The 24,290-nt window shown below is 52.8% G+C and overlaps 5 protein-coding genes across 5 annotated transcripts; 3 read left to right on the top strand and 2 right to left on the bottom strand.

Annotated features, from left to right (window-relative positions):
* Window positions 1-647: 647 nt before the first annotated feature.
* On the top strand, window positions 648-3,471 carry LTS14_010417 (uncharacterized protein; the record flags this gene model as incomplete). The annotated part of the gene is made up of 3 exons (XM_064843093.1): window positions 648-1,358; window positions 1,411-3,333; window positions 3,385-3,471. The coding sequence occupies 3 exons, from the start codon at window positions 648-650 to the stop codon at window positions 3,469-3,471; spliced, it is 2,721 nt and encodes a 906-aa protein (XP_064689312.1).
* Window positions 3,472-7,956: 4,485 nt separating this feature from the next.
* On the bottom strand, window positions 7,957-9,030 carry LTS14_010416 (uncharacterized protein; the record flags this gene model as incomplete). The annotated part of the gene is made up of 2 exons (XM_064843092.1): window positions 7,957-8,456; window positions 8,517-9,030. 2 exons carry the CDS (start codon window positions 9,028-9,030, stop codon window positions 7,957-7,959), a joined length of 1,014 nt encoding a protein of 337 aa, XP_064689311.1.
* Window positions 9,031-10,726: 1,696 nt separating this feature from the next.
* Window positions 10,727-16,383, top strand: LTS14_010415 (uncharacterized protein; the record flags this gene model as incomplete). The annotated part of the gene is made up of 13 exons (XM_064843091.1): window positions 10,727-12,664; window positions 12,715-12,847; window positions 12,905-13,124; window positions 13,177-13,280; window positions 13,340-13,626; window positions 13,683-13,918; window positions 13,969-14,044; window positions 14,096-14,174; window positions 14,224-14,426; window positions 14,473-14,871; window positions 14,918-15,200; window positions 15,246-15,830; window positions 15,884-16,383. 13 exons carry the CDS (start codon window positions 10,727-10,729, stop codon window positions 16,381-16,383), a joined length of 5,043 nt encoding a protein of 1,680 aa, XP_064689310.1.
* A 5,478-nt stretch (window positions 16,384-21,861) lies between these two features.
* LTS14_010414 (uncharacterized protein) lies at window positions 21,862-22,188 on the bottom strand (the record flags this gene model as incomplete). Its single annotated transcript, XM_064843090.1, has 1 exon — window positions 21,862-22,188. One exon carries the CDS (start codon window positions 22,186-22,188, stop codon window positions 21,862-21,864), a length of 327 nt encoding a protein of 108 aa, XP_064689309.1.
* Window positions 22,189-22,601: 413 nt separating this feature from the next.
* On the top strand, window positions 22,602-24,062 carry LTS14_010413 (uncharacterized protein; the record flags this gene model as incomplete). Its single annotated transcript, XM_064843089.1, has 1 exon — window positions 22,602-24,062. One exon carries the CDS (start codon window positions 22,602-22,604, stop codon window positions 24,060-24,062), a length of 1,461 nt encoding a protein of 486 aa, XP_064689308.1.
* Between the last annotated feature and the right edge of the window lie 228 nt (window positions 24,063-24,290).

The raw sequence follows: 24,290 nt of genomic DNA, 5'->3' as shown, positions 1-24,290 counted from the left end.
TCCTTGATGATTGTATAACCTACGGCGCAATTCTGCGAATACCCAAGTGAACGCATGCAATCTGCGCTGCTTCCTGACGCGCCTCCTTCTTCGATCGACCTTCCGCTTTCGTCTCAAAGCCGTCGAACAAGAGGGTTGTTTGGAATCTGGGGACTGAATCTGTATCTTGGTGTCGAGGTATGCAACGCCTTTGCCCTTCTGGTCCCCATACTCCTTCAGCACTTGAACATCTTCTCCCGATGCTCTGGCTTAAAAACAAAGCCCTGTTCATGGTCGAGGAAGCGGTGCGATGTCTGCTGATATAAGTACTCGAAGCTCACCCGCTGTGTCGACTGTGGGCGCTGTCAGTACTTGCAATCTGTCGAAATGGAGTGGAGCAGCGCAATAATCTATGCCGTTGAAAGAGACATGGAGGTGAAGACGCCGACGGAATCCGAGCGGACCTCAATGCGCGTGTGGAGTCTCGGGTACACCCGCCTCCCAAAATCCAACGTCATCACGAATGCTGGGCGGTTTGCGAGGACGATGCACCATAGATCGATGTCAGCCGTAAATTGGTTGGCGTTTCCCGCTGAACGAACCCGCGATGCACGCAGTTTGCGCCATATAGGGGATACACCTTCGCCCGGGCGTGCGACAACGTCCTGATGAAGCATCCTCCCGGATCACTCAAGGGCAAGCGCGATGTGATGGAAACGCCGCGGCAACGCCCCTATCAGGACCATGACCAGGACCAGGACCGGAAGCATGCCCACGACCCTACCAGTCTGAGCGAACAGTTACCTGGCGGTCGAGATGGGTGGAGGGACAGTGTCCTCGGCCAGCCGAAAGGTTGGTCAAAGGCACTGCAGTCCTACGCTCGTACTTTGTCATCCTTTGCCTATCCGGCGGGCATCTTTTGGGGCGAGGAACTCATACTCTTGCACAACGATGCCTGGATAGGGGCCGGCGGAAAGGCGGAGCAGGGGCAACGCCAACGCGGCAATCTTGGCGCAGATACTTTCCGTGCACTGTCTTCGGCTCTTCATGGTGGCCAACAGAAGAAGATTGCGAGTCGCGATCTGCTTAGAAACGACTCAGAAGACCAGGACGAGCGATTCACGGTCCTTGTTAGCCCCCTGTTCGCCGACGATGGTCCCAAGGTGGAAGCAGCAGGCTTGCTCGCACAGATGTTTCCCAAACACGACTTTGACGGCGAGGAGGAAATCAAGGACAGGGATACGCCAAATATGGGCACGGCAAAACCCGACGATATCGTGAAGCACGATAAGATCGACAGTGTACCCCTAGACGAGCATCCGTTCTTTCATCGGTTTGCGGAGATGCTCCCTTCTGGGCTTGCAATTTTGGACCACAAGGTGCGTTATACAGTCATGCTTACGTTGGAGTGAATGCTAATGGTACGCATAGGCGCACTCTGTCTTTGTTAACCAGCACTTTTATACGCTTACAACCCACAAAGGTGATCAGCAGTCTTTCACGTCGTGGCCACAAAGCATACATCCAGACGATTATTCGCGGGTCATGGCGGAGTACCGGGAAGCGTTCGACTCAGGAAAGCAGTTACGGACGGAATTTCGCTCGCTAGGCGACGATTACCCCTGGCGATTGTTGCTGCTGACGCCACTTGGGGAGGAGAACCTACAACACGTCAGCCTACGTGAATACGGAGGCTTCATCTGCAGCCTAGTCGACATCACCTCTGAGAAGAGGGCGGCGTTATCCGAGCGCAGGGCTGCACAAGAAGCCGAAGAACGCCGCGGACAGCAAGAACGCTTCATCGACATGATCTCTCACGAAATTCGAAACCCGCTTTCGGCCGTCATGCACTGCTCAGACGACATTGACGCCGCCATCAGTGACAAAGAGCACATCGACATTCCTACTATACGGGAGGCTATAGATATCATCAACTTGTGCCTGCAGCATCAGCGTAACATCGTCGATGACGTGCTTTCGTACTCTAAGTTGGACGCTTCTATGCTGTCTCTGGCACCGCGAGCATGCCACCCAAGCGAGACGCTGGCTAATGCGCTGAGAATGTTCCAACCGGAGTTCCGGAAGCAAAGACTACAGTTTGAATTCAAGATTGATACATCGTACGCAGAATACAGCATTGACTGGGTCATGGCCGACATGGCCCGCGTTGGGCAAGTCCTTGTCAATTTGATATCCAATGCGATCAAGTTCACCGCGAGAAGGAGTGGCAAGAAGCAGATCACGGTCGTGGTAGGGGCAAGCTGTGAGCGGCCCACGAGCTATCCCCCAAACCTAGTCTTCTTAAGCTCAGACGAGACGTACAAGATGGACAACACGAATGGCAGCGAGTGGGGTAACGGCCCAACAATGTATATCATGGTCGCGGTCAAAGATACGGGCATCGGCATCAGCAAAGAAGGGCAGGAGCGGCTTTTTGAGCGGTTCCGCCAAGCGACGCCGAAGACCAGCGACACGTATGGTGGATCAGGGCTGGGCCTCAATATCAGTCGAAAGCTTTGTCATCTTCACGGAGGCGAGATCGGGGTCAGCTCGAAAGAAGGCGCGGGCAGCACATTCGGCTTCTTTTTCAAAGCCAAGCGGGCCGATGACCCCGGTTCTTACCAGGGTCGCTCCGAGCAGCACGCGATGGACGATGACAGACTCGAAGGCCTCATACAGGACCAGGGGTATCCTGCGGGCAAAGCTGTTCCTTCAAAAGATGTTCCTGAGAGCATCAAAAATCCTTCAGTAAAGGATACTATCGCAGCTCCGCCTGATCGAAGTCCGCAAAAGGATGATCGGTACGCGCAAATAAAACGTGTGGCTGAACAGGTGGAGGAGTCGGAAGCAGACGCTCACACGCATGCTGAGACGTCGTCAGAGGTTAAACCAAGCCGGAGTGACGACTCGGCGCCACGTGGCTACACCGAGGTATCGGAGACGCCGGTACGTCCTGGCATAATGCAGAGCGATGCTCAAGGGCGACCAAAGGGAGCCGATCACGACAAGAAACCCGCGAAGCTTCACGTGCTACTCGTGGAAGACAACATTATCAATCAGCGGATCATACATCGGAAGCTACAAGCTAGGGGTTTCGAGGTGACCACTGCCAACAACGGCCGAGAGGCGGTGGAGGCAGTCCGCAAAACATCCAAGCACTTCAGTGGAGAGAAGGGTGCATTCGGCATCATACTGATGGACCAAGAAATGCCGATACTCGACGGCAACGCCGCGACTCGCGAGATCCGCGAGATGGCAGAGAAGGGTGAGGTAGAGAGGATACCGATCTTAGGTGTTACGGCGAACGTGAGGCCCGCACAGCAGGGCGAAATGGTAAACTCTGGCATGGATGATGTGAGTGCACATCCTAGTACACAAGGTGGCAGTCGTGCTAACGTGCGACAGGTGATAAGCAAACCATACAAAGTCGACGACCTGATCAAGAAGATCGACGAGGTGACGAAGAAGGGTGAGAAGTCAGGCATACGGTGAGACGCGATCAATGATAGACCGTGTGAAGTTCAAGCGTGGCGTTCGACGGGAAGCATGGCGTGAGTGCCGTGGCGTAACATGAAGGAAAGGATTGCATCAGCGGGTCAGATATGGTGCACTGTTTCGTTTGATCAACGTTACAAGCGGCGTACGATGTGGATCGCTCCAAGACCAACCAATGTGTGCATCGCGCTTTCAATGACGCTGCGCTCATTGCAAGTGCTGGTGCTAATAAGAGGTATGATCGCGATACAACAGTTTGACAAAGCACGCGGATCACAAGCGTCAAGACTTTACAGCCTACATATCCTATACGAATTTACCTCAGGCATTGCAGCAACTGGTGAACACATGTGGCACAAGGAATAGAGGGGAGCAACGCATTGTCATATTTGACCCACGCACTCGGTTCAAGCTCGGTCTACTAATCGTGAACTGTGGTAAAGAGGTGGATGATCACGAAGTCGAAACCCCTATATCACTAAGGGTCGAGCTAGCAGTGATACTGCGGCGCCAAGAACCTTGATACATGTGGCTCTGTGGTACTGTAATGCCTTCGTTGAGAACGAGAAAATTTTCGAGATGTCAACCTTTACATCACGAAACTGTTTCGCCTGCCATTCAACCATTGCTCTCGTCGCGGGCTTGGATGACTTACCACATTCTCTGGCCGACTTTCGTCACTTGCATGAGAGCAGTCCCGCGCCATACTTCGGAAGTGGTAGCTTTGGTACGGCATCTTCTAGATGCACTGTCCGGATGTCAACTGATCTCTTCCCTAAGCAGGGCTGTTGGTGCTTTCAGACATAAATCCATAAAATGTCTCGGACGAGACACATATCGGGAGCCACCTGATTTCCGAGAGATGCGATACACAACATCTGTCATAACCATCCAGTCCTAAGACGGACCATCCAGGATCATGTACCTTCTGTGCGGGACTATGAAGCAGTCAGTGCGATCACGAGCTCATCGCTCAAGGAGGCGAATACCACAGCAACGCAGCTGAAACGATCTGAAGCTAGAACACTCGTGCGTACCTTCTCGACCACGCATACACAAGGGCAGAGTCGGATTGATCCAGCATCGGAACTCCCAGTACCCCATATTACGAGGGCAGATGATTCACATTTCTGGCATGAGCTCTGGCACTCCAACAGAGCCGTGGAATTCAAGGAATGACAAGCATTCTTGACGCACGTAGGCTATCGTATGGAGCCTCAGTTTGGTTCGGGATATCGCTTCAAGCACAACGGTTCAGGCTTTGCCTCGCATACTATTGTCTTTCACGATCTGCACGGACGTACTGAAAACACATTGCCTATGAAGTGCGCGCGGTCATATTGGGGTGGCAGACCAACAAGTTGCACATCCAGTCTGGAACGTAACGCCGGCCTCATCTCCATGGACTCTTCCAGATGCATTGGCGCTTCCCGTTGAGCTATCCTTTCACCACGACGCCGTGGTAGTGCACAAAGCAGCGGAGAACCACAAGTTCTATGACTCCCTCTCGCTATCATGGCAACAGCGGTCGTGTATGACGCAGACGTTGCCTCGTTGCCTTGACATACGGTTTCCCGTCATTTAGATCCCACACGCATATCTATAGCATCCTTGTGACAGCATTTCCGCTTCTTCTGTTCCTACGCCGTAGAATGTGCCTGGGCCTACTGGGGATCGCACACTGTGGAGCCATTGATGGCCCCACATCTCTTCATAGTCACGTCCATTGCTTCGGTCGTGTTAAGACTCGTACCCGATTGTCGGGACCTACTCATGGACCCAATGCAAGAAATTATTTTGGCACTCCAAGTTCTTGTGTGCCTTACGACAGTCTCTGGCCTGTTGGCAGAAGTCTGTGGTAGCATTACAGCATCGCTTGAGCGTCGCGTGCGTCACCTGCGCTTTGTCCAACGTACCTTCCAAAGTGATCCTGCGTGTGCTGCGACATTTCCATAATCCTTCACGAGAGGACAATTCATTGAGCTCGCTCCCAACACCCACAAGAGCATTCATTGCTGATGGTACCGTTTGCTCAGCACGACGCCCGTCGGCAGCATCCTTAACTTTGGACCCAGGTCGTGAGGGGGTCGTGTCGGGATAGATCAGATTCCAGCTGGAATGTACCAGTGAATCCGTGTTTTTCCAGCCGTCTCTCGATACTGGCAACATAATTGCAAAATGTCTATTAATGCTCCTTACAGCCAGGGGACCCTAAGACCTTCTACGGCGCATGGGAATATGTCGAGCCAATCAATGTGCGTTCGCTCCTGATACTATGACTTCTGATTATGTGCTGAACTCTCAAGAATGCGCTTCATCTAGACAGCGGACCCACATACAACAGTATCCACTTTTGCTTGCAAAGTCAATGCGATTCCTGAAATGTATTGATATCGCCGTAAGCGGAATCCGCCAAGTATTTGTTTGGATGGTTGAATGTCTCCTTAAGGAGATGGAAGGGGTAAGAGGGTCGATCGCCAGCCTCAAGAAGCAAGGCATACTCTCAAGTGTCTTCCCACAGATCCTCTAAATCTTGCTCTTCTTGCGCTGGGAAAGTGCTGGTAGCAGTCGGCGATGGAGTGGCAATGTTTTGATCGCTTGTTGGGTTTAAGGATCGGTGGGGATAGTTGTAGCGGAGAGGGATCCGACCTAACAAGATTGTCACTAGACTTTTCGCACACCAAGATTCCGGTGTTTGATGAATGCTGCAGCCCTAGCGAAGATGGCGGTGCGGCTACTGCAAGAGACGCAATTTAACGGTCAACACCGGTCGAGAGGTTGTCCACTAAACCATTTTCCGTTTTGAAGCGTTGAAGGCACCCGAGTCCTAAGTCTTCCAGTCTGCTCGCCGAAAGTGTTGTTGCAGTAAACGCTTCGGCTTGCTTGATGATGGGCTCGTCCGACAGAGGTTCCCACCTGTCCCTCTGGTTCAATCTCTAGTCGCAGCCCAGCAGCTTCTGGCTCGATTACATACTCGTTTTCGAACCTGTACCGTCAGTGCCCGGACAGTGTCTGGTGAACGGCCCTGCCTACGCTTGGATCGCGCTTTTCACCCATCGTCCGCTGCCAGATACTTCTCTTACTAAAATTTTCGAAATGGTACCATCTTAATAGCAAACCTCACATTGAAGCACACCAGCTACAGCCGTACCTACGGTCGACAACGAAAATATCTGCGCAAGTATCAATATTGTGGTTTGAAACATTCTGAGGGACATACCTGCAAGATCCTCTTGCTTCTCATGTGAATACAGCTTCGCGTGTTGGCAAATCTCTTGACGGTCAAGATCTGTCAGTATTGTCGGTCCTTTCTTAGATCTTGACACTTTTCCAAGGCATGACGCTTGGAGAGCTTGATCGAAAACCTGCTACACTGACTGTACAGACGCATGATCTCCTGACTTGATTGCCACTCGGCTTGGAGAGCTGATTAATGATGGCCAGCGTGGCATGGACAGATATTGCAGCGAGAGAGACCCGAGACGTGCTCTAATCTCGATTCCGAGTTGTCAGAGCTTGCTCAATGGTTGTTGAAGGTCTATTATGCGATCAGCGTTGCTGACCAGGTTTCCGGGTATCTCCAGCATGCGTAGTGCGTACGAAGGCGAACTGATAAGGATGAAGTTGCTGCGCCACATCGGCACGAACGGCCTGTGGCGTCCGTTGCTCATATGTTCCACTCCTGCTCTCGTACCAAAGCCCCACGGATTTGATGGCTTACACGGGGCCGATGCGATGCTACGACTGTCAATGAACGGTAGCGAACCATTCTCGGAAGAGCCAGGAACACCGACTCAGCCGAGGCATGATCCCAATATTTGGACGATCTTTAAGCAGTCGAGCAGAGCTCGGATCTCGATCGCTTTTCATGTACTGCCATGTCTCCTTGTGTCTCGAAGTTCGTGCAAAAGTTCAGTCTTGTGACGCTTTGGACAAATAGTAGTCTGTGATTTCAGCGGTACATGGCGTCGCCAGAACATGCTAATCTCTACAATAGTGGTGCCTCATTCAGCAAAAGTCGCTACGCTCACGTTCTTCGGACTGTTCCATGTCCCGGCATGCCCTAACACGTCTGCCAGTGTATGCTCAATTTTGTGTGCATCATCTCTCCAAGCGTCCCTCGCGATATGCTGCAATGTTCGTTATCTTCGCAAAACTTCCACCTGTTTTCAGTTGCACGGTCCTAATGCCCGCGCGGCAAGGCCCTGCAAAACTTGCTAAGGCACATCAGACATGAGCGATCACCACAGGAGCCGCCGCCACTTCAGGATCGATACGGCAAAGATTTATCGAGGGGTGGAAGCCCAAGTATACGCCTCGCCGCACGACAGACTATTTCGTAAAGAAGTTGAGCACGCAGGGAGACAAGACACGACAAGCCATGTGAAAGGTCGATCCACGGTCTCATATCACTAAGATCACAAGCGCAAACCTGCCCAACCAGAAATCATGGCCACACGGCTCTGCGCTATCGAGCTGACGTCATTCCGTCACTGCTGCCATCATCTGCTCACGGTCTGTATAGTCCCATCCACAGATACTGCTTGAGCCTTCCCAGGCGCACACGAGCCATCGTTCATTCATATCGACTCGAAACACCATAGCCGGCTGATCTGCATGGAGACTGTCTTCGGACCGCAAGCGCGTGCTCGTCCTTATCGACCGCGGACGAGAGCGCAGAATCGCCTCAACGTTTCCTGTCGAGGCCGTGCGCGCTGTGTGGGCCACACCTCGAGCGGCACGCCCCGGAAACGCGGAAGCATTCAAATGGTGAAGAAGCCATTTGCCCGCCTCTTCTCTTGTCCAAACTATGACTGATCCGTCGTAGGATCCGGAGACTATGACATCGGTATGGTCCTCATATGCATGGGCTTCCAGTGCCCTCACCATAGCACGGTGGCCGCGCAGACGTTTCTCCACACCCTGCAAATGTCGATTGTAGAGTCGTAAAGTGCCATCGCCACCACCGCTGATGATCATGTCTGTGCAAAGCTTTACACATGCAACCGTACGCGGCTCAACAGTGATCCGCAGGCACTGACCTGTAGATACACTCCAGATTCTAACTGTCCGATCGCTCGATGCAGACACAAGTAGATCGCCTGATATATCGACAGCGTTGATACCTCCGGCGTGCCCAATGAACGATCGTTTGTGCTCGATCTGTGTTGGTTGCAGAGCATCTCTGGGGTCGTGGCCCAGTTGCCACAGCTTAATCATTCCATCTGCGGAACCGGTGGTGAGACGGTCGCCGTCCATCTTCATGGTTATCACAGCATCGGCATGGGCATCAGTCAGTCGCCCAATCATTGTACGTGTCGAGAACTTCCAGCAGATCATTTGACCATTTGTGTCACCGGAAAAGATAATGTCCCGGCCTGGGTTGGGGTCAAATTGGAGACTAAGCACCCCGCCGTTATGGCCCAGCAAAGGCGGTGCAACTAGTCGCTGCGCCAGAAGATCCCAGATCCGGACTGTCTTGTCCATGCTGCCACTGACCAAGATACACCCCACCATCTGGATTGCGTACACATCTTCACTATGTCCCTCATCCATGTGATCGTGGCTTGGGAGATGGAAGCCTCTGGTTCGTCCCTCCCTCCACCGCTGTCTCAACCGTGTACGGCGCTTGTAAAGATTGTACTAGTCAGGCGTGTGTGGTTCGCGTCCTGGGACTTCAGCCTGGTGGCAGACAGCTTCAGGCTCGAACGACCAGCCACCTTGCATGCACAATTGCCGCCAGAGACACGAATCCCTGGATATAGAGTACCAGAACGATGACGTTCTTGACACCCACGCCAGCGTCCGCCCGTCGAGGCACGACAAGATTGACAAGAACAGTTCCCGCGGTAATGATGCAATTCCTGGTGGAGCAGCCGTACGCGGCGACATTGCGTGAATCTTGTGATGTGTTGAGAGCAGGAATCCGTTTCGACAGCTATGATGAAGCCAGTATTTTGGCGACCATTACCACGCTATATGTCGCTCGTGTCCTACTTGCAGAAGTAAACAAACATCTGTTACCCAGACAACGGGTCATCCCTGTTGACGGCGAGATTACCGTAGGCAATATGCCCAACATAGCATAAATTTACTGTGGTCAGCCCTGTGCTATGGTAAGAGAGCTGGCAAGGTCGTTCGCCCCTGTGGAATACCGAGACCTCACCGAAAGGCCTATGACTCGCTGCCTCAACGCCGATCATTCCTTCACCGCTACAGTGGTCGTATGGGAGCATCTTGTCTATCCCGTCAGTTCTGTGCTCTAACATCTCTAGATTTCGCCGAGATGTGCAGAAGACTCTCTGCTCCCTTCCATCGTGATTGTAGAGTTATACAGAGCGCTGCTCAATGACCAAACAATGCAGCAATCAGCGTAACGCCAAAGAACGGACTGCGCATGCACGACATGAATCCTTGCCTGCTGTTGATCGAGGTCTGACTCCGAACAGTTTAGTGCTCTGATGTTCTACGAAGTTCCAGCGGCTAGGCTGCTTGGGTCTAGCGCGCGGCGGGACCGCATGAGTCACATCTATTCATAGATACTGCAGTCCTTTAATTCCCCTCCTCCGCGTCTTCCTTTCCCGAACGTTTTCGCTTCCGTCCCCTGTACGCCTTTGCCGGAATTGTGTCAAATTTGTAGCTGTTCTGGAGATAGCCCGCCAAAGCTCGTAGGCTCTCGACTACCAATCACTGGATTGTGTAAGCGCTGCGGTTACCCGTGCCCATACGTGCTTGCCTTCTTATATGACTGGCCACAACTCCGTTGCCAGAACCGTTGTCCTTTTGCTCTGCTAGGAAATGCAGTGTGTGACCCAAAGCAATGGCTACACCAGAACATAGAGTGGGCGGTTTCCCCGCAATGCGCGATGCAGAGACCTTGCTGCGGGAGAATGCATCCCTTCGGAAAGAGTTGGAGACTATGGCAGAACGACTGGCAGACTCGGAGGGTCGAGAGGCAATTGCAATATACGAGAGGTATCGCTTCTCATGCTGTGACTGACGTATCCGAGAGTTGACATGAGTATCAGAGATGCAACGCGATCTGAACTCGCCATACTCCGTGCTGAGAACGATTCACTGAGACGAGTGGTCAGTACATTTATATCTCATGCCATACCTACCATACAGCATCTGAGCTCTGACGTACGCTGACCCCTGGCAGATGCACATGCCAAGATGCGGCTCCCCCCTCTCGGGTTCAAACCTCGAAGGAGAGGACATGGAAGTCAACTCTTTTCTTACACCAGGAAAGATGACACCGCGAGCATCGATACCGCCCATGGCAGAGTGCAGTCCAGACGGACTCGAGGTACCTACGGTCTCACATGCCACGGAAAATCTTCCACGAGCGGTTGTCGAGATTGGCTGCCGCCCTCTGTATTCGCTTTCTGAACGGCATTCGTCGCTGGATGACGCTCTCATGGCCGAACATGCTGGACGCAGCCATCTTGCAAGCCCCGCAGTCCCGGAGTCGGTCAGCAGTCGTGATCCACCGTCCTCTACGACACGAAAGACTGTGGCGGGAAGCCCGACAGGTGAGTTCTGTAAAGATAAAGCGGAGGATCTGTCGGCCATTAGCATCGAAGACGCCCAATCTGCACCAGCTGCACCACCTTTGAATGATCTAGCAGTGCTGGCCTCGAAGGCTGGATCTTGTGATGACGACAATGCCTTGGAGGACGTGGCTAGGGCCCAGGACGAGATGAGACTCGAGGTGGGAGACGCTGTCGAAGGATCGCTCAAGGTTGTCCCTCCACAAGCACCCGACTCACCAGTCAACGTCCCGGTTCCCGCAGTCGACGAACCTCCTCGGGAGGTTTTAGGTGAAGCTACTCACGACGTGCCTCGCAGCACCATGGACGAGACACATTGCGAAGCTACCACGGACGCCAAGCCCGAGCACACACACGTGTGGGACACGGACACCTTGGCTGGTCCTACCATGCCCTTTACACCACATGCTGAGCCCGCGCAAACAGCTTCCGTCACCTCTCCCGCCTCGCTTGCAGAAACGCCAGCAAGAAATATGATTGTCGACGTGGAGAAAGGCCGACCCATACCCGCTTCCTCGCGAAGCGTGCTGCCAAGCCCGGAACTGATGTCTCCGCCGCTGGACTGGTCACTGACAGACATGTCCACAGAGCTGTCGAAGCGCGACCAGGATGCGGAGCCTTTGGTCGAGTCGTCCGCTTCGCGATCACCTTCGCCCATTCATGTGGCGCAAGGCGGCACCAGCTGTGGCGTGCCAGCCTCAAACGATACAGCAGAGGTGGAAGTTCCACAATTGGATATCTCGCCAAGCACCACGTCGCCACTCTCGTCTTTTGCCAATGGGGGCCAGGTCCCCTCGCCAACAACGCGCATCGGCGACACCTCGGTCGACGCACAAACCAGTCTGCGGCAATTGCCGTCAGCACTCGAGGAAGGGACTCGACCTCCAGTACCGCAATCAGCCGCCTCGGATGGCTCGCAGATCGAAGTGGCGTGGGGAAAGAGACCAGAGACATCCTGCACGGGAGCGATAGAAGACGAAGTGACGACTGTAGACAACGTCGGATCTTCCGATGCTACGCTGCAAGCGCCTAGCTCGATAGCAGGAGACAGCGATTCTGCTGGTGATGATGAACTCTTGTCCCCACTGATGCGCAAGACTGCTCGGCGAGAAAAGAAAATCAAGAAAAGTACTCCCGCCAGCAAGACCAATGGAGAGCGGGATCAATCGCTCGTGAGTGGACAAAAACCTCAAAGCACCAGCGCGAAAGGCTCTGGACGAACAAGATCTCGACCAGAAGATTACATTCGCAGGAGCTATGCAGCGGCCGGGCTGGACCCGTCCCGGCTCATTATCACATACGAACGTCCTTCCGAAAACCCGCTGGAGTTATACATGAGTTCCACTGCGAAAGGCCAAGCAGAACTGACGACACCTCGAATGACCAAGTTGAAGAGCGCAAGATCTACTCTCCTGGCTTGTCTACCGACAGCCGGCAACGACAAGGCAGACAAGAAGGACGCCAACCTCATTCGAAGGCTCTGTCTTTCCCCCCTGCGCGACGGGGAGACTTCGCGGTTGGTCGATGTCGTGAAAGCACTGCGCCGTCGGAGCGAGGTCGCAGGAGATGAGTTGAGACTTTTTCGCTGCCTGGAAAGCCTGATGATTACGGTCACAAAGCAACACGATGAGAAAGAAGTAAGGATACTTAATGTCACGTCGTGGTCAAAATTACTAATCGCGTCCAGTATCGAGAAGCCCTGACAGAATGGACCAAACATGAGATTGAGTGCATGGACATCTATATCTGCCTCAACTATGTTCTTCTGCGCCTGGACGAACGTTGGCGAGGACTTCATTTGTTGCTTCTTGTGTTCTTGCGTAAGTGACTTGACCTGGCACACCATCCACGACGTATACACGCTGACGGTCGTCCAGTGAGAGCAGGTGTCAAGCAATTGCAGATCTACTTCGCACGAGCGCGAAGACCCGCCGCTCTGCTCTTACTGGTAAAAGGCCTAAATGATCCAGATCTCTGCGAGAAGCATTGTCCTTGGATGCGTCAGCTAGTGGCAAACGCAACGCTGGCGGAGCCGCTCATTCTGCTTCGATCAACGCCCCTGAGCATGTTACAGGACCGGGTCAAGCACATCGTCCAGTACGTCAGCTCCATTCACAGTGCTCGCATATAACTTCCTCACTTGTTATAGGCCATCTTTCGTCGCCTCTGCTTTAGGGTACGATTCTACATACGATGAGCGAGCACTCCAACCTGCGTGGCCGTCAGGCTCCTCACAGGAGCGTAAGGCCCACGGTAAGCGTCTTTGGGTAACAATACATATTAGCCGATGAGATGGCTTACCACAGACCCAGCTTCCCTTTCGCCATCGACTGCTGCTAGTCGAGCGAGTGACCTGCCGATCAGTGTTGTCAACGCCGCCGCCGCCGGTCTCATATCTTTGGCTCGAAAACGCCCATTGTCCTCTGCCACAGGATACGACAAGACGACCAGTCCGACCAAGCGGCGGCGTTTGGACGACTTAGCGCAGGACTTCAGCGAAATCCACGAGCCGGCTGATAGCGACGACTTACCTACGGCTGACTCTGAGGGTACGAACTACAGCCGCTTTAGGTACTACGGCGCTATGGCATCGACATCCGTGAGTCCTTCCTCCAAAATTGATCGTGCACTGCTCTTGGCTGACTTTGGTTCAAGGAGAATAACTTTACATACACGGAGTCGTCAAATTCGCCTGTCAGCCCGTGGGCATTTCCGTTGCAATCGTCAGGTGTCCGTGCTGAATCAACAGCACCGGCAGAACCTCCACTGCAAGCCAGGGCGTTCTTACCAACGGCAAAGCCAGAGCCCTTCCGGCCTATGACGGATGTGCTACTCAACGCACGGGCAGCGATTTTTACGCCTGCTAGGCGTGACTGGGGAGTGACCGGCAAGTGTATCCTCAAGTCGAGCCGCGAAAAGTGTGTTCTGACGTCTGCCGTAGTGGGAACTCCATCGACAAGCGCAACAATTCATGGTGTGGTAGGTCGTTCGCTCTCGGCAGCCACGATTCGGACGTTGTCCGCGCCGTAGCCTTACATCAAGTTTTGCCGCGCTGATTTGATGGGTAGAAGCGGAAGCGATCCTTAGGCGAAGCGTCCTTAACGGAGGATCGAGCGATCAACAGACCGCGTCTCGATGCGCAGCACGGTACCACGATCTTCTGCACCATCTCTACTATGTTGCTGACTGAGTCTAGATCATTGTGTCCCGGCGCCGGAATCTGTGCATGAGCATTCAGTCGCGGGTAACGAGCTAGGCTTGAGTAAGACAAGTGGCAGCGGTCACCACTCGTCGATTGCCGATATGGAAAAGGAAGCAGACGTAGAACAAGTAAAAGCGGAAGGTGTGGGTAACAATGCCATCACGGAGGAGCACATTAGGACAGAAGCAGAATCGCTGGTATGTGAAGACGCTCTTCAACCACAAATCTACTGACGAGTGGCAGGCAAAGACTCTGGAGCAGAATGGCCAGGAGATATGGACAGGGGATTCTCCCTTGATCATGCTGAGCCCGGGAATGTGTAAAGCAGAAGATCTTCGCAAACTGGCCACCGATGGCAGGCTGAATGATGAATTCGTGAACATAGTCCCCTTACTGGGTGAACACGAGGATGTGAAAGAATATCTGTTACCGACATTTGTCATGGAGCTCGTTCGCGAAGCCAGGTACAAGGATTTAGACACCTGGGCGGCCAAGATCCCAAAGCAGGCCAAACGATGGGCGTTCGGGGTACACGAAAGTGGTCACTGGATGGCCGTCAGGATTGACTGGGTCCAGCGCCTCATCCAGCACTATGATCCAATGCACCAGGGAGCCACGGCTCGCAGTCGACTCACGCTCAAGGTACGGCCACATGTACCGTCCTTCAGACGGCGCTAATCCCTCATAGCATGTTGAGAGGTGGGCTAGGCATCGTGATGGTGGACAGTCCGTGTGGCGTCTCGAGAAGTTCGATGGTCCTTTCCAGGCAAAGGACGACTACGTCAACTGTGGCGTCTATGTCACTTGGGTGTTGCGACACTGGATCCGTGGCAATGACCTGGACGCGGCCAGTCTAACGTGTCCTTTGGCCTTCAAAATGGAGATATTGCGGCTGCTACGGACGTCTCCCACGATTGCCAAACTGCCATCCGTCGGCGAGGATGATGGTTCTACAGACTCCATTTGCTCTGGTAAGTTCTGCTTAGCTCCTGTACGACACGCATCTAATGAAGCAGACGACCACGCAACGACATCGGCTCACGTACGTCCAAGCGGCAACGTTCCCCAGCACGTGAATGCAGGGCAGGCTTCAAAGGACGGTCGGACTGCAGAACAACGACAGGGTTACAGAGAAGTACTCCTGGAGACTTCTCAGCACATCGAAGATGCGACGCGGGCTGCATCTGTGAATTTTCCGCTCGATAGGATCATATCTTCTTCGCCTGGGCATCCATATGTCGAGCAGGACCCGACACAGCGTGGTACCGTAGTTGCTGCTTCTGAGAACGCAGCAAATGGAGCGGCTGTGAATCCGGCTACGCCGACTCAAGAAGTCTCAAGCAACACGGGGCTTCGCGGCATCCAGGCATCGCAGCCTCTGTGCCTTGGTGACACATCGGCCCTCCACCCGAGGTCACCGAGAGAGCCTGGTCGAGACATAGATGCTGATAGTAGCTCGTCCAGAAGCAGCCTGTTATCCACGGGTCTGAAAGTGTCAGAAAACACAAGCGTGACATGTGACGACCTGCAAACCCCGCGAGCTTCCTTCGACAAGCCGAAGCTACCAATCGATGCCGATGTCACCGAGTCAGTATCCAAACGTACGAGCATCTGCTCAACCAGCTCTGATTCGTTCCTGACTAACAATGCACAGATGTCCCTGAAGAAAACATGCACACGACTACACACGAGAAAGGTGAAGACCTGCGCAATGAGCGTCGTGAGCGACACAGCGGACGTTCGAGCCTTCCACGACCGTTACTCTATGCAGGACGAGGCGGCGAAGTCGTTCTTGGCATAGGATCCGGGAACATCGAAAGCGTGGTGACACGGAGACTCCTCGATGACAGCGAAGCACCAGGCGAAGCAGGTACACATACACAGCATACAACTAGGAGGGACGCCTCAGTCCCGCCATGCTATGTTACATGGGCAGGAGCGACTGAGGTCGGAGATGTTCAAGCACCTTTTCCGCTGAATCTCCCAGAAGATAGCGTGGATGGTCTCAGAGCACCCGTGCTTGACGGTGCACCGCGCTTCGCAGGAGATCCAGAAAGTGTTCCATTGACACCTTTCCTGGATGAGCTTGGCACGGTTGACTGGGCTAATTTCCTCGAGAGAGTTGACTGGGATCAATTTGTGGATATTTCTTAAAGCTGCAATTCACTTCGCTGTGAGCCACATTATCGGCCCTTGCCCAACTTCTACAAAACCCTTAGAACTTTCTGGCCAGTACACTACCTTACCCGTTTCCAGGCTAGTGAATCCAAAATGCCGCCAGTGGACGGGAATCTCACCCGTTGGGTGGAGTTAGCTTCGCTGAGACGATCCCAATCGGTCCCCAATTGATCTTCTTCATTGGCAACATCTTTGGATTCCGTGAGCTTTTGGTCATTGCTGGAGGACAAATCCTCGCACCTCCTTCAATTTCCTTCGCGCTTATGTGATCACCTCCGGAACTTCGGCACCTGCTCCAGAGACCATTTCGTATCTGGTCATGCTCTGAGCTTTGTCGGAATGTTCTCGAATCGCCTTATCAGCAAGCCCAGTATCCGTGTCACTCAGGAGTTGAACGATTTCAGCATTGTGGTCGAGATTTAGATCTTTTTCTTGGCTGCTTTTCGCAGCGCTTTGTAACGATCTTTCATATTCGTCGAGATTCATTTTGACATAGCAGAAACAGCCGTGTAGTTCTCAACATGTCGACTTACAAAGGCAAGAATTTATCTCTCAGCTAACCTTTCGCATGACGCCAACGCGCCAAGTATCTAGCGTCGGCACTAATCTTAGTCGTCGCAGTAGAACTGGACTCTGTCCATGGATCCAACGGTACCATCTGTGTCAAAGCCGAAACGTGAGAGTGCCACTTCCAACAACCTCTCCCGCCCTTGTTGAATCTGCTCGACTCGCAAGTGCAAAGTGGACCACGACATAGGTCCCGCGGGGACAACGCCGATACATCGTCTATCCCCTCGGTCAAGCAAGACTCCTACAAGCTGCGCGGCCGATGCTTCAACTCAAGATCACTGCGAGCAACAGCGCGTTCGTTAAAATAGATGAAGCGTTGTACAGAGTTTGGTGATTTGAACAGCGGCATACCCAGAACAGGTCGGCTCGCCGCAGCCATCCACAAGGATGAATCGCGACCCTTGCGTCTGGTGCGGATGCATTGCGGTCAGACAGCAAGAGAATTATAGCTGCTGCAACCACCTATCAACTTTTACATGATATTGAGCAATGCCAGGGACTATACGCGAGCAAGTAGAGACCGGCGATTGTCAGATGGGATGGCGAGCAGGGTGAATAATATAGGGATGCTTCTTTACGTGGATTACCACGTAACAGTACAGCCTGTGCGATTTGCCAAGTGTAGGTACAACAACATATCACGCCTGGTTTACACTTGCTGATTCCCCGAGTCTCCTCTCTACAATACCAGAAAGCGGAAAAAAGAAATAATATAGCAGCAAACAGGGTGTTACTACAGGGTGCAAAGACGCGGAACGTCAGACTTCTCGCGAGCACGGTGCGACGAACAAGCAAACCTACCGGCCTGCTTATCGAGTCTGGCAGAACTGACTAAGAGCTGGGCATACAAGGCGTTCAGTAGAGGTCGGATTTATATACTCCGTCTGCAGTAGCATTTGTAGAATGCAGATGTGACATGTTTCATCACGGAGCTGCTGGCGGATGAATAATCATTTGATCCTGGCGCGGTAAAGAACCGGAAAAAGCGTTCATGCTGTGCATGCATAGCGTCACAACGAGCACTCCTGATCTGGCGGTGGTGGTTGTGTCGAGGTTTGCGCTGGGCAGGAATCAAGCCGTCTTCGTTGCTGAAGTTGGCCGCGAACGATGAATTGGTTTCGATAAACGATAGCGAGATAAGCCGAACGTGACCCCACCGACAGGTAGTTCGACGTGACGTTGTCTCCAATGCGTCTGATGGGAGAAATGGACCACTCTCGAGATGCAGGCATATCTTCAGTGCTGGGAGGGGAAGAAGCTTGGGGCAACCGGAGTCGATCTTATCGTTCATATTATGCGAAGCATGAGCAACACCGCTTGTTGTCGAGATTCTGAAATCCAATTAAAAAGATTCACTCGAAGCTCGTCCACATACAAATCTGTGCCGACTTAAATGGTCTAGACGACATCAAGTTCCCGCTCACAACATCCTTGCTGCTAGCCCGGAGCTTTTTGGCAAGCTCTCTCGGGCTACAACCTCCCTGCGGATACATAAGACTCTGTTCGCGGACACAACCACGACAGCTTTTCGACAGGAAACCGATTCTCACGAAGAGATGACACCCTATGCGTCCGAACGCTCTATACTGCTTCATAGTGATCTTCGCACCTTCGCCCCTGATGATTTGTACTTGTAGTTCCGACTCTCTTCTATGATGATCTCTCGACTCTTCGCACTCGAGACATCATCTTCTTGCAGCACCTCGCTGCCGATGTCGCTGGCCAAGTTCCGGACGTCTCTAGCATTTGCCTAGTTCTCGACACAAAAGAGTCTCTGCAACCCCAAGATCGCATTGCTCGACGTTGAAAGAGACTGCACAGAGACACAAGGAAGTAAGTCTCTCTTCCCAACCGCGAGATCAAAAGCGTGATGTAACTTTTTGGCGACAGATTGTAAAAGGGAATACCTCCGGAAATCGACTCGTCAAGCCAGGGTTTGTTACCATCAGACGCTCGATATCGCAATTGTAGCCGGCCAGGATAATGATGAGCTTACTCGAGAATTATGGCTTTGCCAATAATTGCATCGACTCGTCTGCAGCTTCTTTCGCGAATTCGCCTTTTGCTAAGCAATATGCCTCGTCTATCAACAGTACTTTGGCGAGCGCGCTCTTTAGGAGCTTTCTAGTCTTGTTGCCAGTATGTCCGACAAAATTACCTACTGGCTCAGTTATTGATGTTTCTAAGATCTCATCTGTGGCCAAGATCGTTCAATCGAGGTAGGTGTTGTCCAAGTATTCGTTGTCTTACCGGCGCCTATAAATAGTCAGTCATGAGGAAAAGTCTCCAAGACCCTCAGCCTGTCACGTGGCTCACAGAAGACAAGATTGTAAGGGACACGCTGGCGCGGATCAAGATCCCGGGCTCTCATGCTCATCACAACATTTTTGACCTGCCCAAGCCGTCACACAAGCCTATGACGCCTAAATTGGTCCTTGAAAAGCTCGGCAATCGAGATGTCAGTCTGGGCGAAGTTGACGTCGAAATCTTCTGCCTCTAGTAGAATTTTGGAGAATAGCCCTTCTTTTGGACATCGCTATCGATGACGTTGTTCTGCTATGTTGAGAAGTATATTCACTTCGCCCGCATCGCCAAAGCGGAGCTTGTTGCGGGCGTGTTGCAGGGTTTCCGAGTTACATTGCATGGCATGGCCTAAGACTTTATATGCTTACTGTGTAAACTTCAGTCTGACTATGTCCGCCAGCTCCTCGTCAATAAAGTCTTGGAAGTGGAATGCTTCGGATATCAGGAAATGGCGAGACAGACCGGGGTTGGCGTTGCGCAGCATGGTCTCGCATCTTATTATGGTATCCAAAATGAAGCACGCATCTATCGTCGCCGGGTACGCTCTGTATCCTGGCAACCAGAGTGTCGATCAATGCTGCTTTTCACGGATCAGCCGCTTGACCGGTCGAGGAGGTGTACAATCCGTAAGGCTCGTCTATGACAAGGGATCTGTCAGCAGTCGAGCTCAGTATTCCGTACATCGTGTTCTCGGAGGCACCAAGCACGTCACCCATGGAGTCTGGAGGGTCTTTCACGATGACTAAGGAGTGTCAGTTTCGGAGTCTGTTGTTCATCAAATCCTTCTGCTTACCACCAAATCCCGTTGGTAGCCTACACCACAAACGGCGCACGCGTAAAGACACCATCGAGTCCATTTCGGATGCCATTTGTCCTTGGAAGCGTGTCTCGATCTGGAGGACTAGAATCCGACGCAGCTCGTTGTCCTCATAGTCCGCGAAGACAAACTGATATGGAAATCAACGGTGCGAGATGCAATTCTTCTTAGGAGATCTGTGGTACACTATAGTCTTCACCATTCGTCCGCAACCTCCGACAGAGGGATCCGGTCGCGAGTTCGCCGTGGCATACATATCTCTTCACAGGGGCGACGCGTTGGGTGCGCGTTGAAACGCGGAGTAGAACGACGAACCCTAACTTTAATTCTAGCGTAGAAACTTTGGAACCCAGGGTTTTAATTATATTAGGCGCCATCTACAGGCTTTTGCTTCATCTGCCAGGTCAAGTCGATCTGACAGAACGAGAGATGCGACATTACGGCAGGCAGTGACGACAATCTCGAAGATGTTGATACAGCACTACTTAGCTGCGTCACCTTTTCGGTCGCCCATTGCCGCTTATGCAGCCATGCTGTGTGTTGATGAGAAATCAGGGCTTTGGAAGCAGCCTGGATCGTTCAACCATCATCTGTCCGCACTGGTTTATTGTGCCCAACCGTGGGTGTTTCGCTTCGCATGCCACGCTGTAGACGGGCTTTACTAGACGGCAACAGCGACGACTTCGATAGTGGTCTAGATGAAGAGCTTGATCGTCATATGCAAGCATATTTCACGAATACCATCAGCAAGCCGCTAGCGTATCTGCTGCTCTGGCGACGTTGACTATTCGGTATTGCCCCCGATCACCATGGTCAGCCGCCCTGCGACGTGGGATCTCGAGAAGACTCAGCTCACATACCATGGGGTGTCGATCACGATGGATCAGGTGCGATGCCTTTGTCGCTTCACGATCGATCGAGCACATCGTACGCTGTACGACTCTGAATCCAGCCAGCATCGAAACTCCTGCAAAGGTCAGTTGGAGTGTCTGGGCTGGAGCAGTTCGCTCGCTTTTGAAAGGAGCTGATCCTCCGTGGTGGTTGATAGAAGTACTTCGCTTTACGCATCTGTCTGCTCCTCGCTCTGGCGTTCTCCAAGGCTTCGTTGCTGGTTTTTATCAGGCGCATATTCAGTAGAAATCTCCATAAGGAGCGATTGGTGTCCAGCATCGGATATGGTCTTGTTCCCTCAACGTATGTAAGCCTTACCTATCTACGCTTCGAGGCCGCAAGCTGATCCGTTTAGTCGACTCGCTGGACCATCGTATGTGCTTCAGATGCGGCCACGGAACTTCTTATCCTTGGTTTACCGCTGTGGCTGATATTCCAGTACCGCGTGAGTGCTTGGAATAAAGTGCTTGTGATGCTCTCTTTCTCTTTCCAGCTGGCAGAAATGCTTCTCTTCATTGGAACCACCGTATCGTACATCAACTTCAACCGGACTGGTGTCTCAAGCATTGGACTTGCCAAAACTGTGGCATGGTAGGAGTCACTCCTCTGCGTGTCGCTCTTGACAGCCACGATACCATACTTGCGCAGTCTACTAGGCTCGTTCAGGTCAAATGGTGTTACCTTGTACGTGACGACTGCAATTTGCATCAAACATTGCTTGCTGACTGTGCGGGAACAGGACTAACTTGAGTTCCTTCGCCCACGACACTGGAGCCGATCACCCTGCAGTCCCCGATACATATCAATTACAATCGGTGCACAACCGTCGTACTTCGCAGCGCCGCGACGAGAATGGCGAATCTTGCGTCCGTCTAAGACCTGAAGATTCCGCGTACACTGTCAATATTGCTCCCGACTTTCAGGACAAAGAACACCGTGTAGGAGAGACCCATAGCGTAAAGAGCGATGGCTCCGAGCGGATGATCATTCGTCGAGTCGTTGACATCGAGATTGAAGAGATCTGATGAGGAGTCCATGGCCTCTTCCGCTGCTGCTCCCCGACTATGCTTGTAGATCCCACCGATGCACTTCGCGGTACTTTTTACTATGCCAGACAAAGGCGTCTTAGAGAGCGCGATTTGTATACCACCTCGATAGTCAACATTCAACCATGAGACACCGTGGGTGCCACCGACCATTTTAAAGAGAGACGACGCGTGGAACACGCATCTTGTATTCAGCTTTGCGCTAGACAAAAATGACTTAGTGCTTGGATGATGCTCAGGAATCGAGGCACTAAGCCATATACGACTAGACTGCTGTGAGCTGTCGCGGTAGTAACATTTCTAGCCATAGTGTGCTTGCTTGAACGCGTCGGAACCCACGAAAGTCACAGTACATGGTTGCTCGCTAGCCATTCCGGCAAGAGCGTTTGTAGGCGCGTTACCCCAATCGGGAGGATCGGCGTGACGTTGCTGGAGGCACCAACGGGCTGAAGCTAACCTCCTTTGGAGCACAAGCTCTCAGCTTTGTTTACACGGTCAATTGGAGGTGCTTCAAAGTACAAGCTGCCGTTTCGAAATCTTGCGGCCACGACAGACGCAGGTCTACCATGCAATTGCGCGAGCGATTGACGCGTGCTGGGCAGCAGTACGAGGCCAGCTTGCTGGGTCGAGGTTCAGTCGACGTACGGCATCCAGGCTACCCCAGTGATCCCGGCGCCATCCTCCTTTCTCTACCTGCTACCGACGACGAGTCGGGTTTACCTGGTGTCGACCACGGCACCACTCATGTTGCCTGCGCCATTATCGCCAACAATCGGTTCGATGGCTACCTGTCCAGGTCTGCTGACCCTGGCGCTGATCACGAGGATCTCGACCACATGACTGTCCTGCCCGCTGCTACGTACTACTTCCATATACCGCCATCCGACCACATCCAAGCCCAAGCCCGAGCCGACTCTCAAGCCGTGACGCCATATCCCGTCGTTCCTAACTTCCGCGCATGGAAGTTTCCTCGTGCTGTGCATATACCACACTGGCAAGACATCGGCGTAAGAGACGGGGGACTCTTAGACGGGACGGAGGGTGTCCTCTCGCGCGATGGACAACGCTGCCGTTTGACCGATAGCCGGGAATCAATTCAAGCGGCTCATCTCGTTCCTAAAGCCGAGGGTCAGTGGTTCGAAGAAAACGCGATGCAGACGTATTGGCGCGGCAATCCCACAGCAGGACCAGACACCATCGACAAGCCTGTCAATGGCATTACCTTAAGACAAGACGTTCACAGGTCCTGGGATGCTTCTCGGCTGTTCTTCGTGCCCAAGAAATCTGACGGTGCCAGTAAGGCGCGCCTGGTGGTACATGTAGCCGCCTGGTCATCGGAATTACTGGCGCTGTATCACAACGTGGAGCTCCAAGAGCTGCGCGGAATTGCTTGGGAGCTCCTCTTTGTACGATTCGCATATGGCATCCTGCCACAACTTCGCACGTTTCTGGGTTCGGGACAGGCGAGATGGCTCATCGTGCCAATCGTCAATGGCTTGCAAGAGACAAAGAGATACACTGCTGGCGACTGCGTCCAGTTCATGGAGGGCCAGGGCGCTGGTCGCAGTTCTCGAAGTCCCACCAAGCGCTCCTCGCAGAGTCCTTCGAAACGGAAGAGGGAGGATGCGGTGGTAGGTACTGATGATGATGTTCACGAGGTTGTTGATGAGCTGGAGACTAACCATGCATTGGGAAAACGACAGAGGCTCTCGTCCGACTCTTTTGATTCTGCCATAGCGGGCATTACCGGAGAGGCAAGAGAGGATTGGGCTCCGAGCATGGGCGATTCGCGCCCGGTTATAGATTGGGGCATCAATAAGCTGGACGAGGGGAGGGACTGGTCTGCAATGGGAAAGTCAAAGCAGGCAAGGGATGCATCATGGGAGGATCGAGACGAAGATGACAACACGTTTCAACCTCCACGCGGTCGTCGACGTCATCGATCCGGCTCAACAGGACACGACGGCATGAATGATCAGACTGACGAATGCACACGGTGTAAACAACATGTGCGAGCGGAAGGATGAATCAATCTAGGTGGGAGTGGCCAAGGAGGAGCCTGCCAACTGCCGAGGATGGGGCCTTATCACGAATACGAAACAAGCAGAAATGGCATACGTCCAGGCATGTATGATAAGATGATACACAAGACGAGCTATGAAGAAAGAAAGGACGAACGACTTTCGTCGTGTGCGACACATAAACAGATGTGCTCTTCAGACGCAAAAGAATCGCCCAAGCACCTAACTCCACGT

This window comes from Recurvomyces mirabilis (assembly GCF_035927965.1).
Source record: "Recurvomyces mirabilis strain CCFEE 5264 chromosome Unknown scaffold_42, whole genome shotgun sequence".
NCBI classification, from domain to species: domain Eukaryota; kingdom Fungi; phylum Ascomycota; class Dothideomycetes; order Mycosphaerellales; family Teratosphaeriaceae; genus Recurvomyces; species Recurvomyces mirabilis.
The sequence above is the reverse complement of the archived record's forward strand: the minus strand, read 5'-3'. Positions and strand labels throughout refer to the sequence as shown.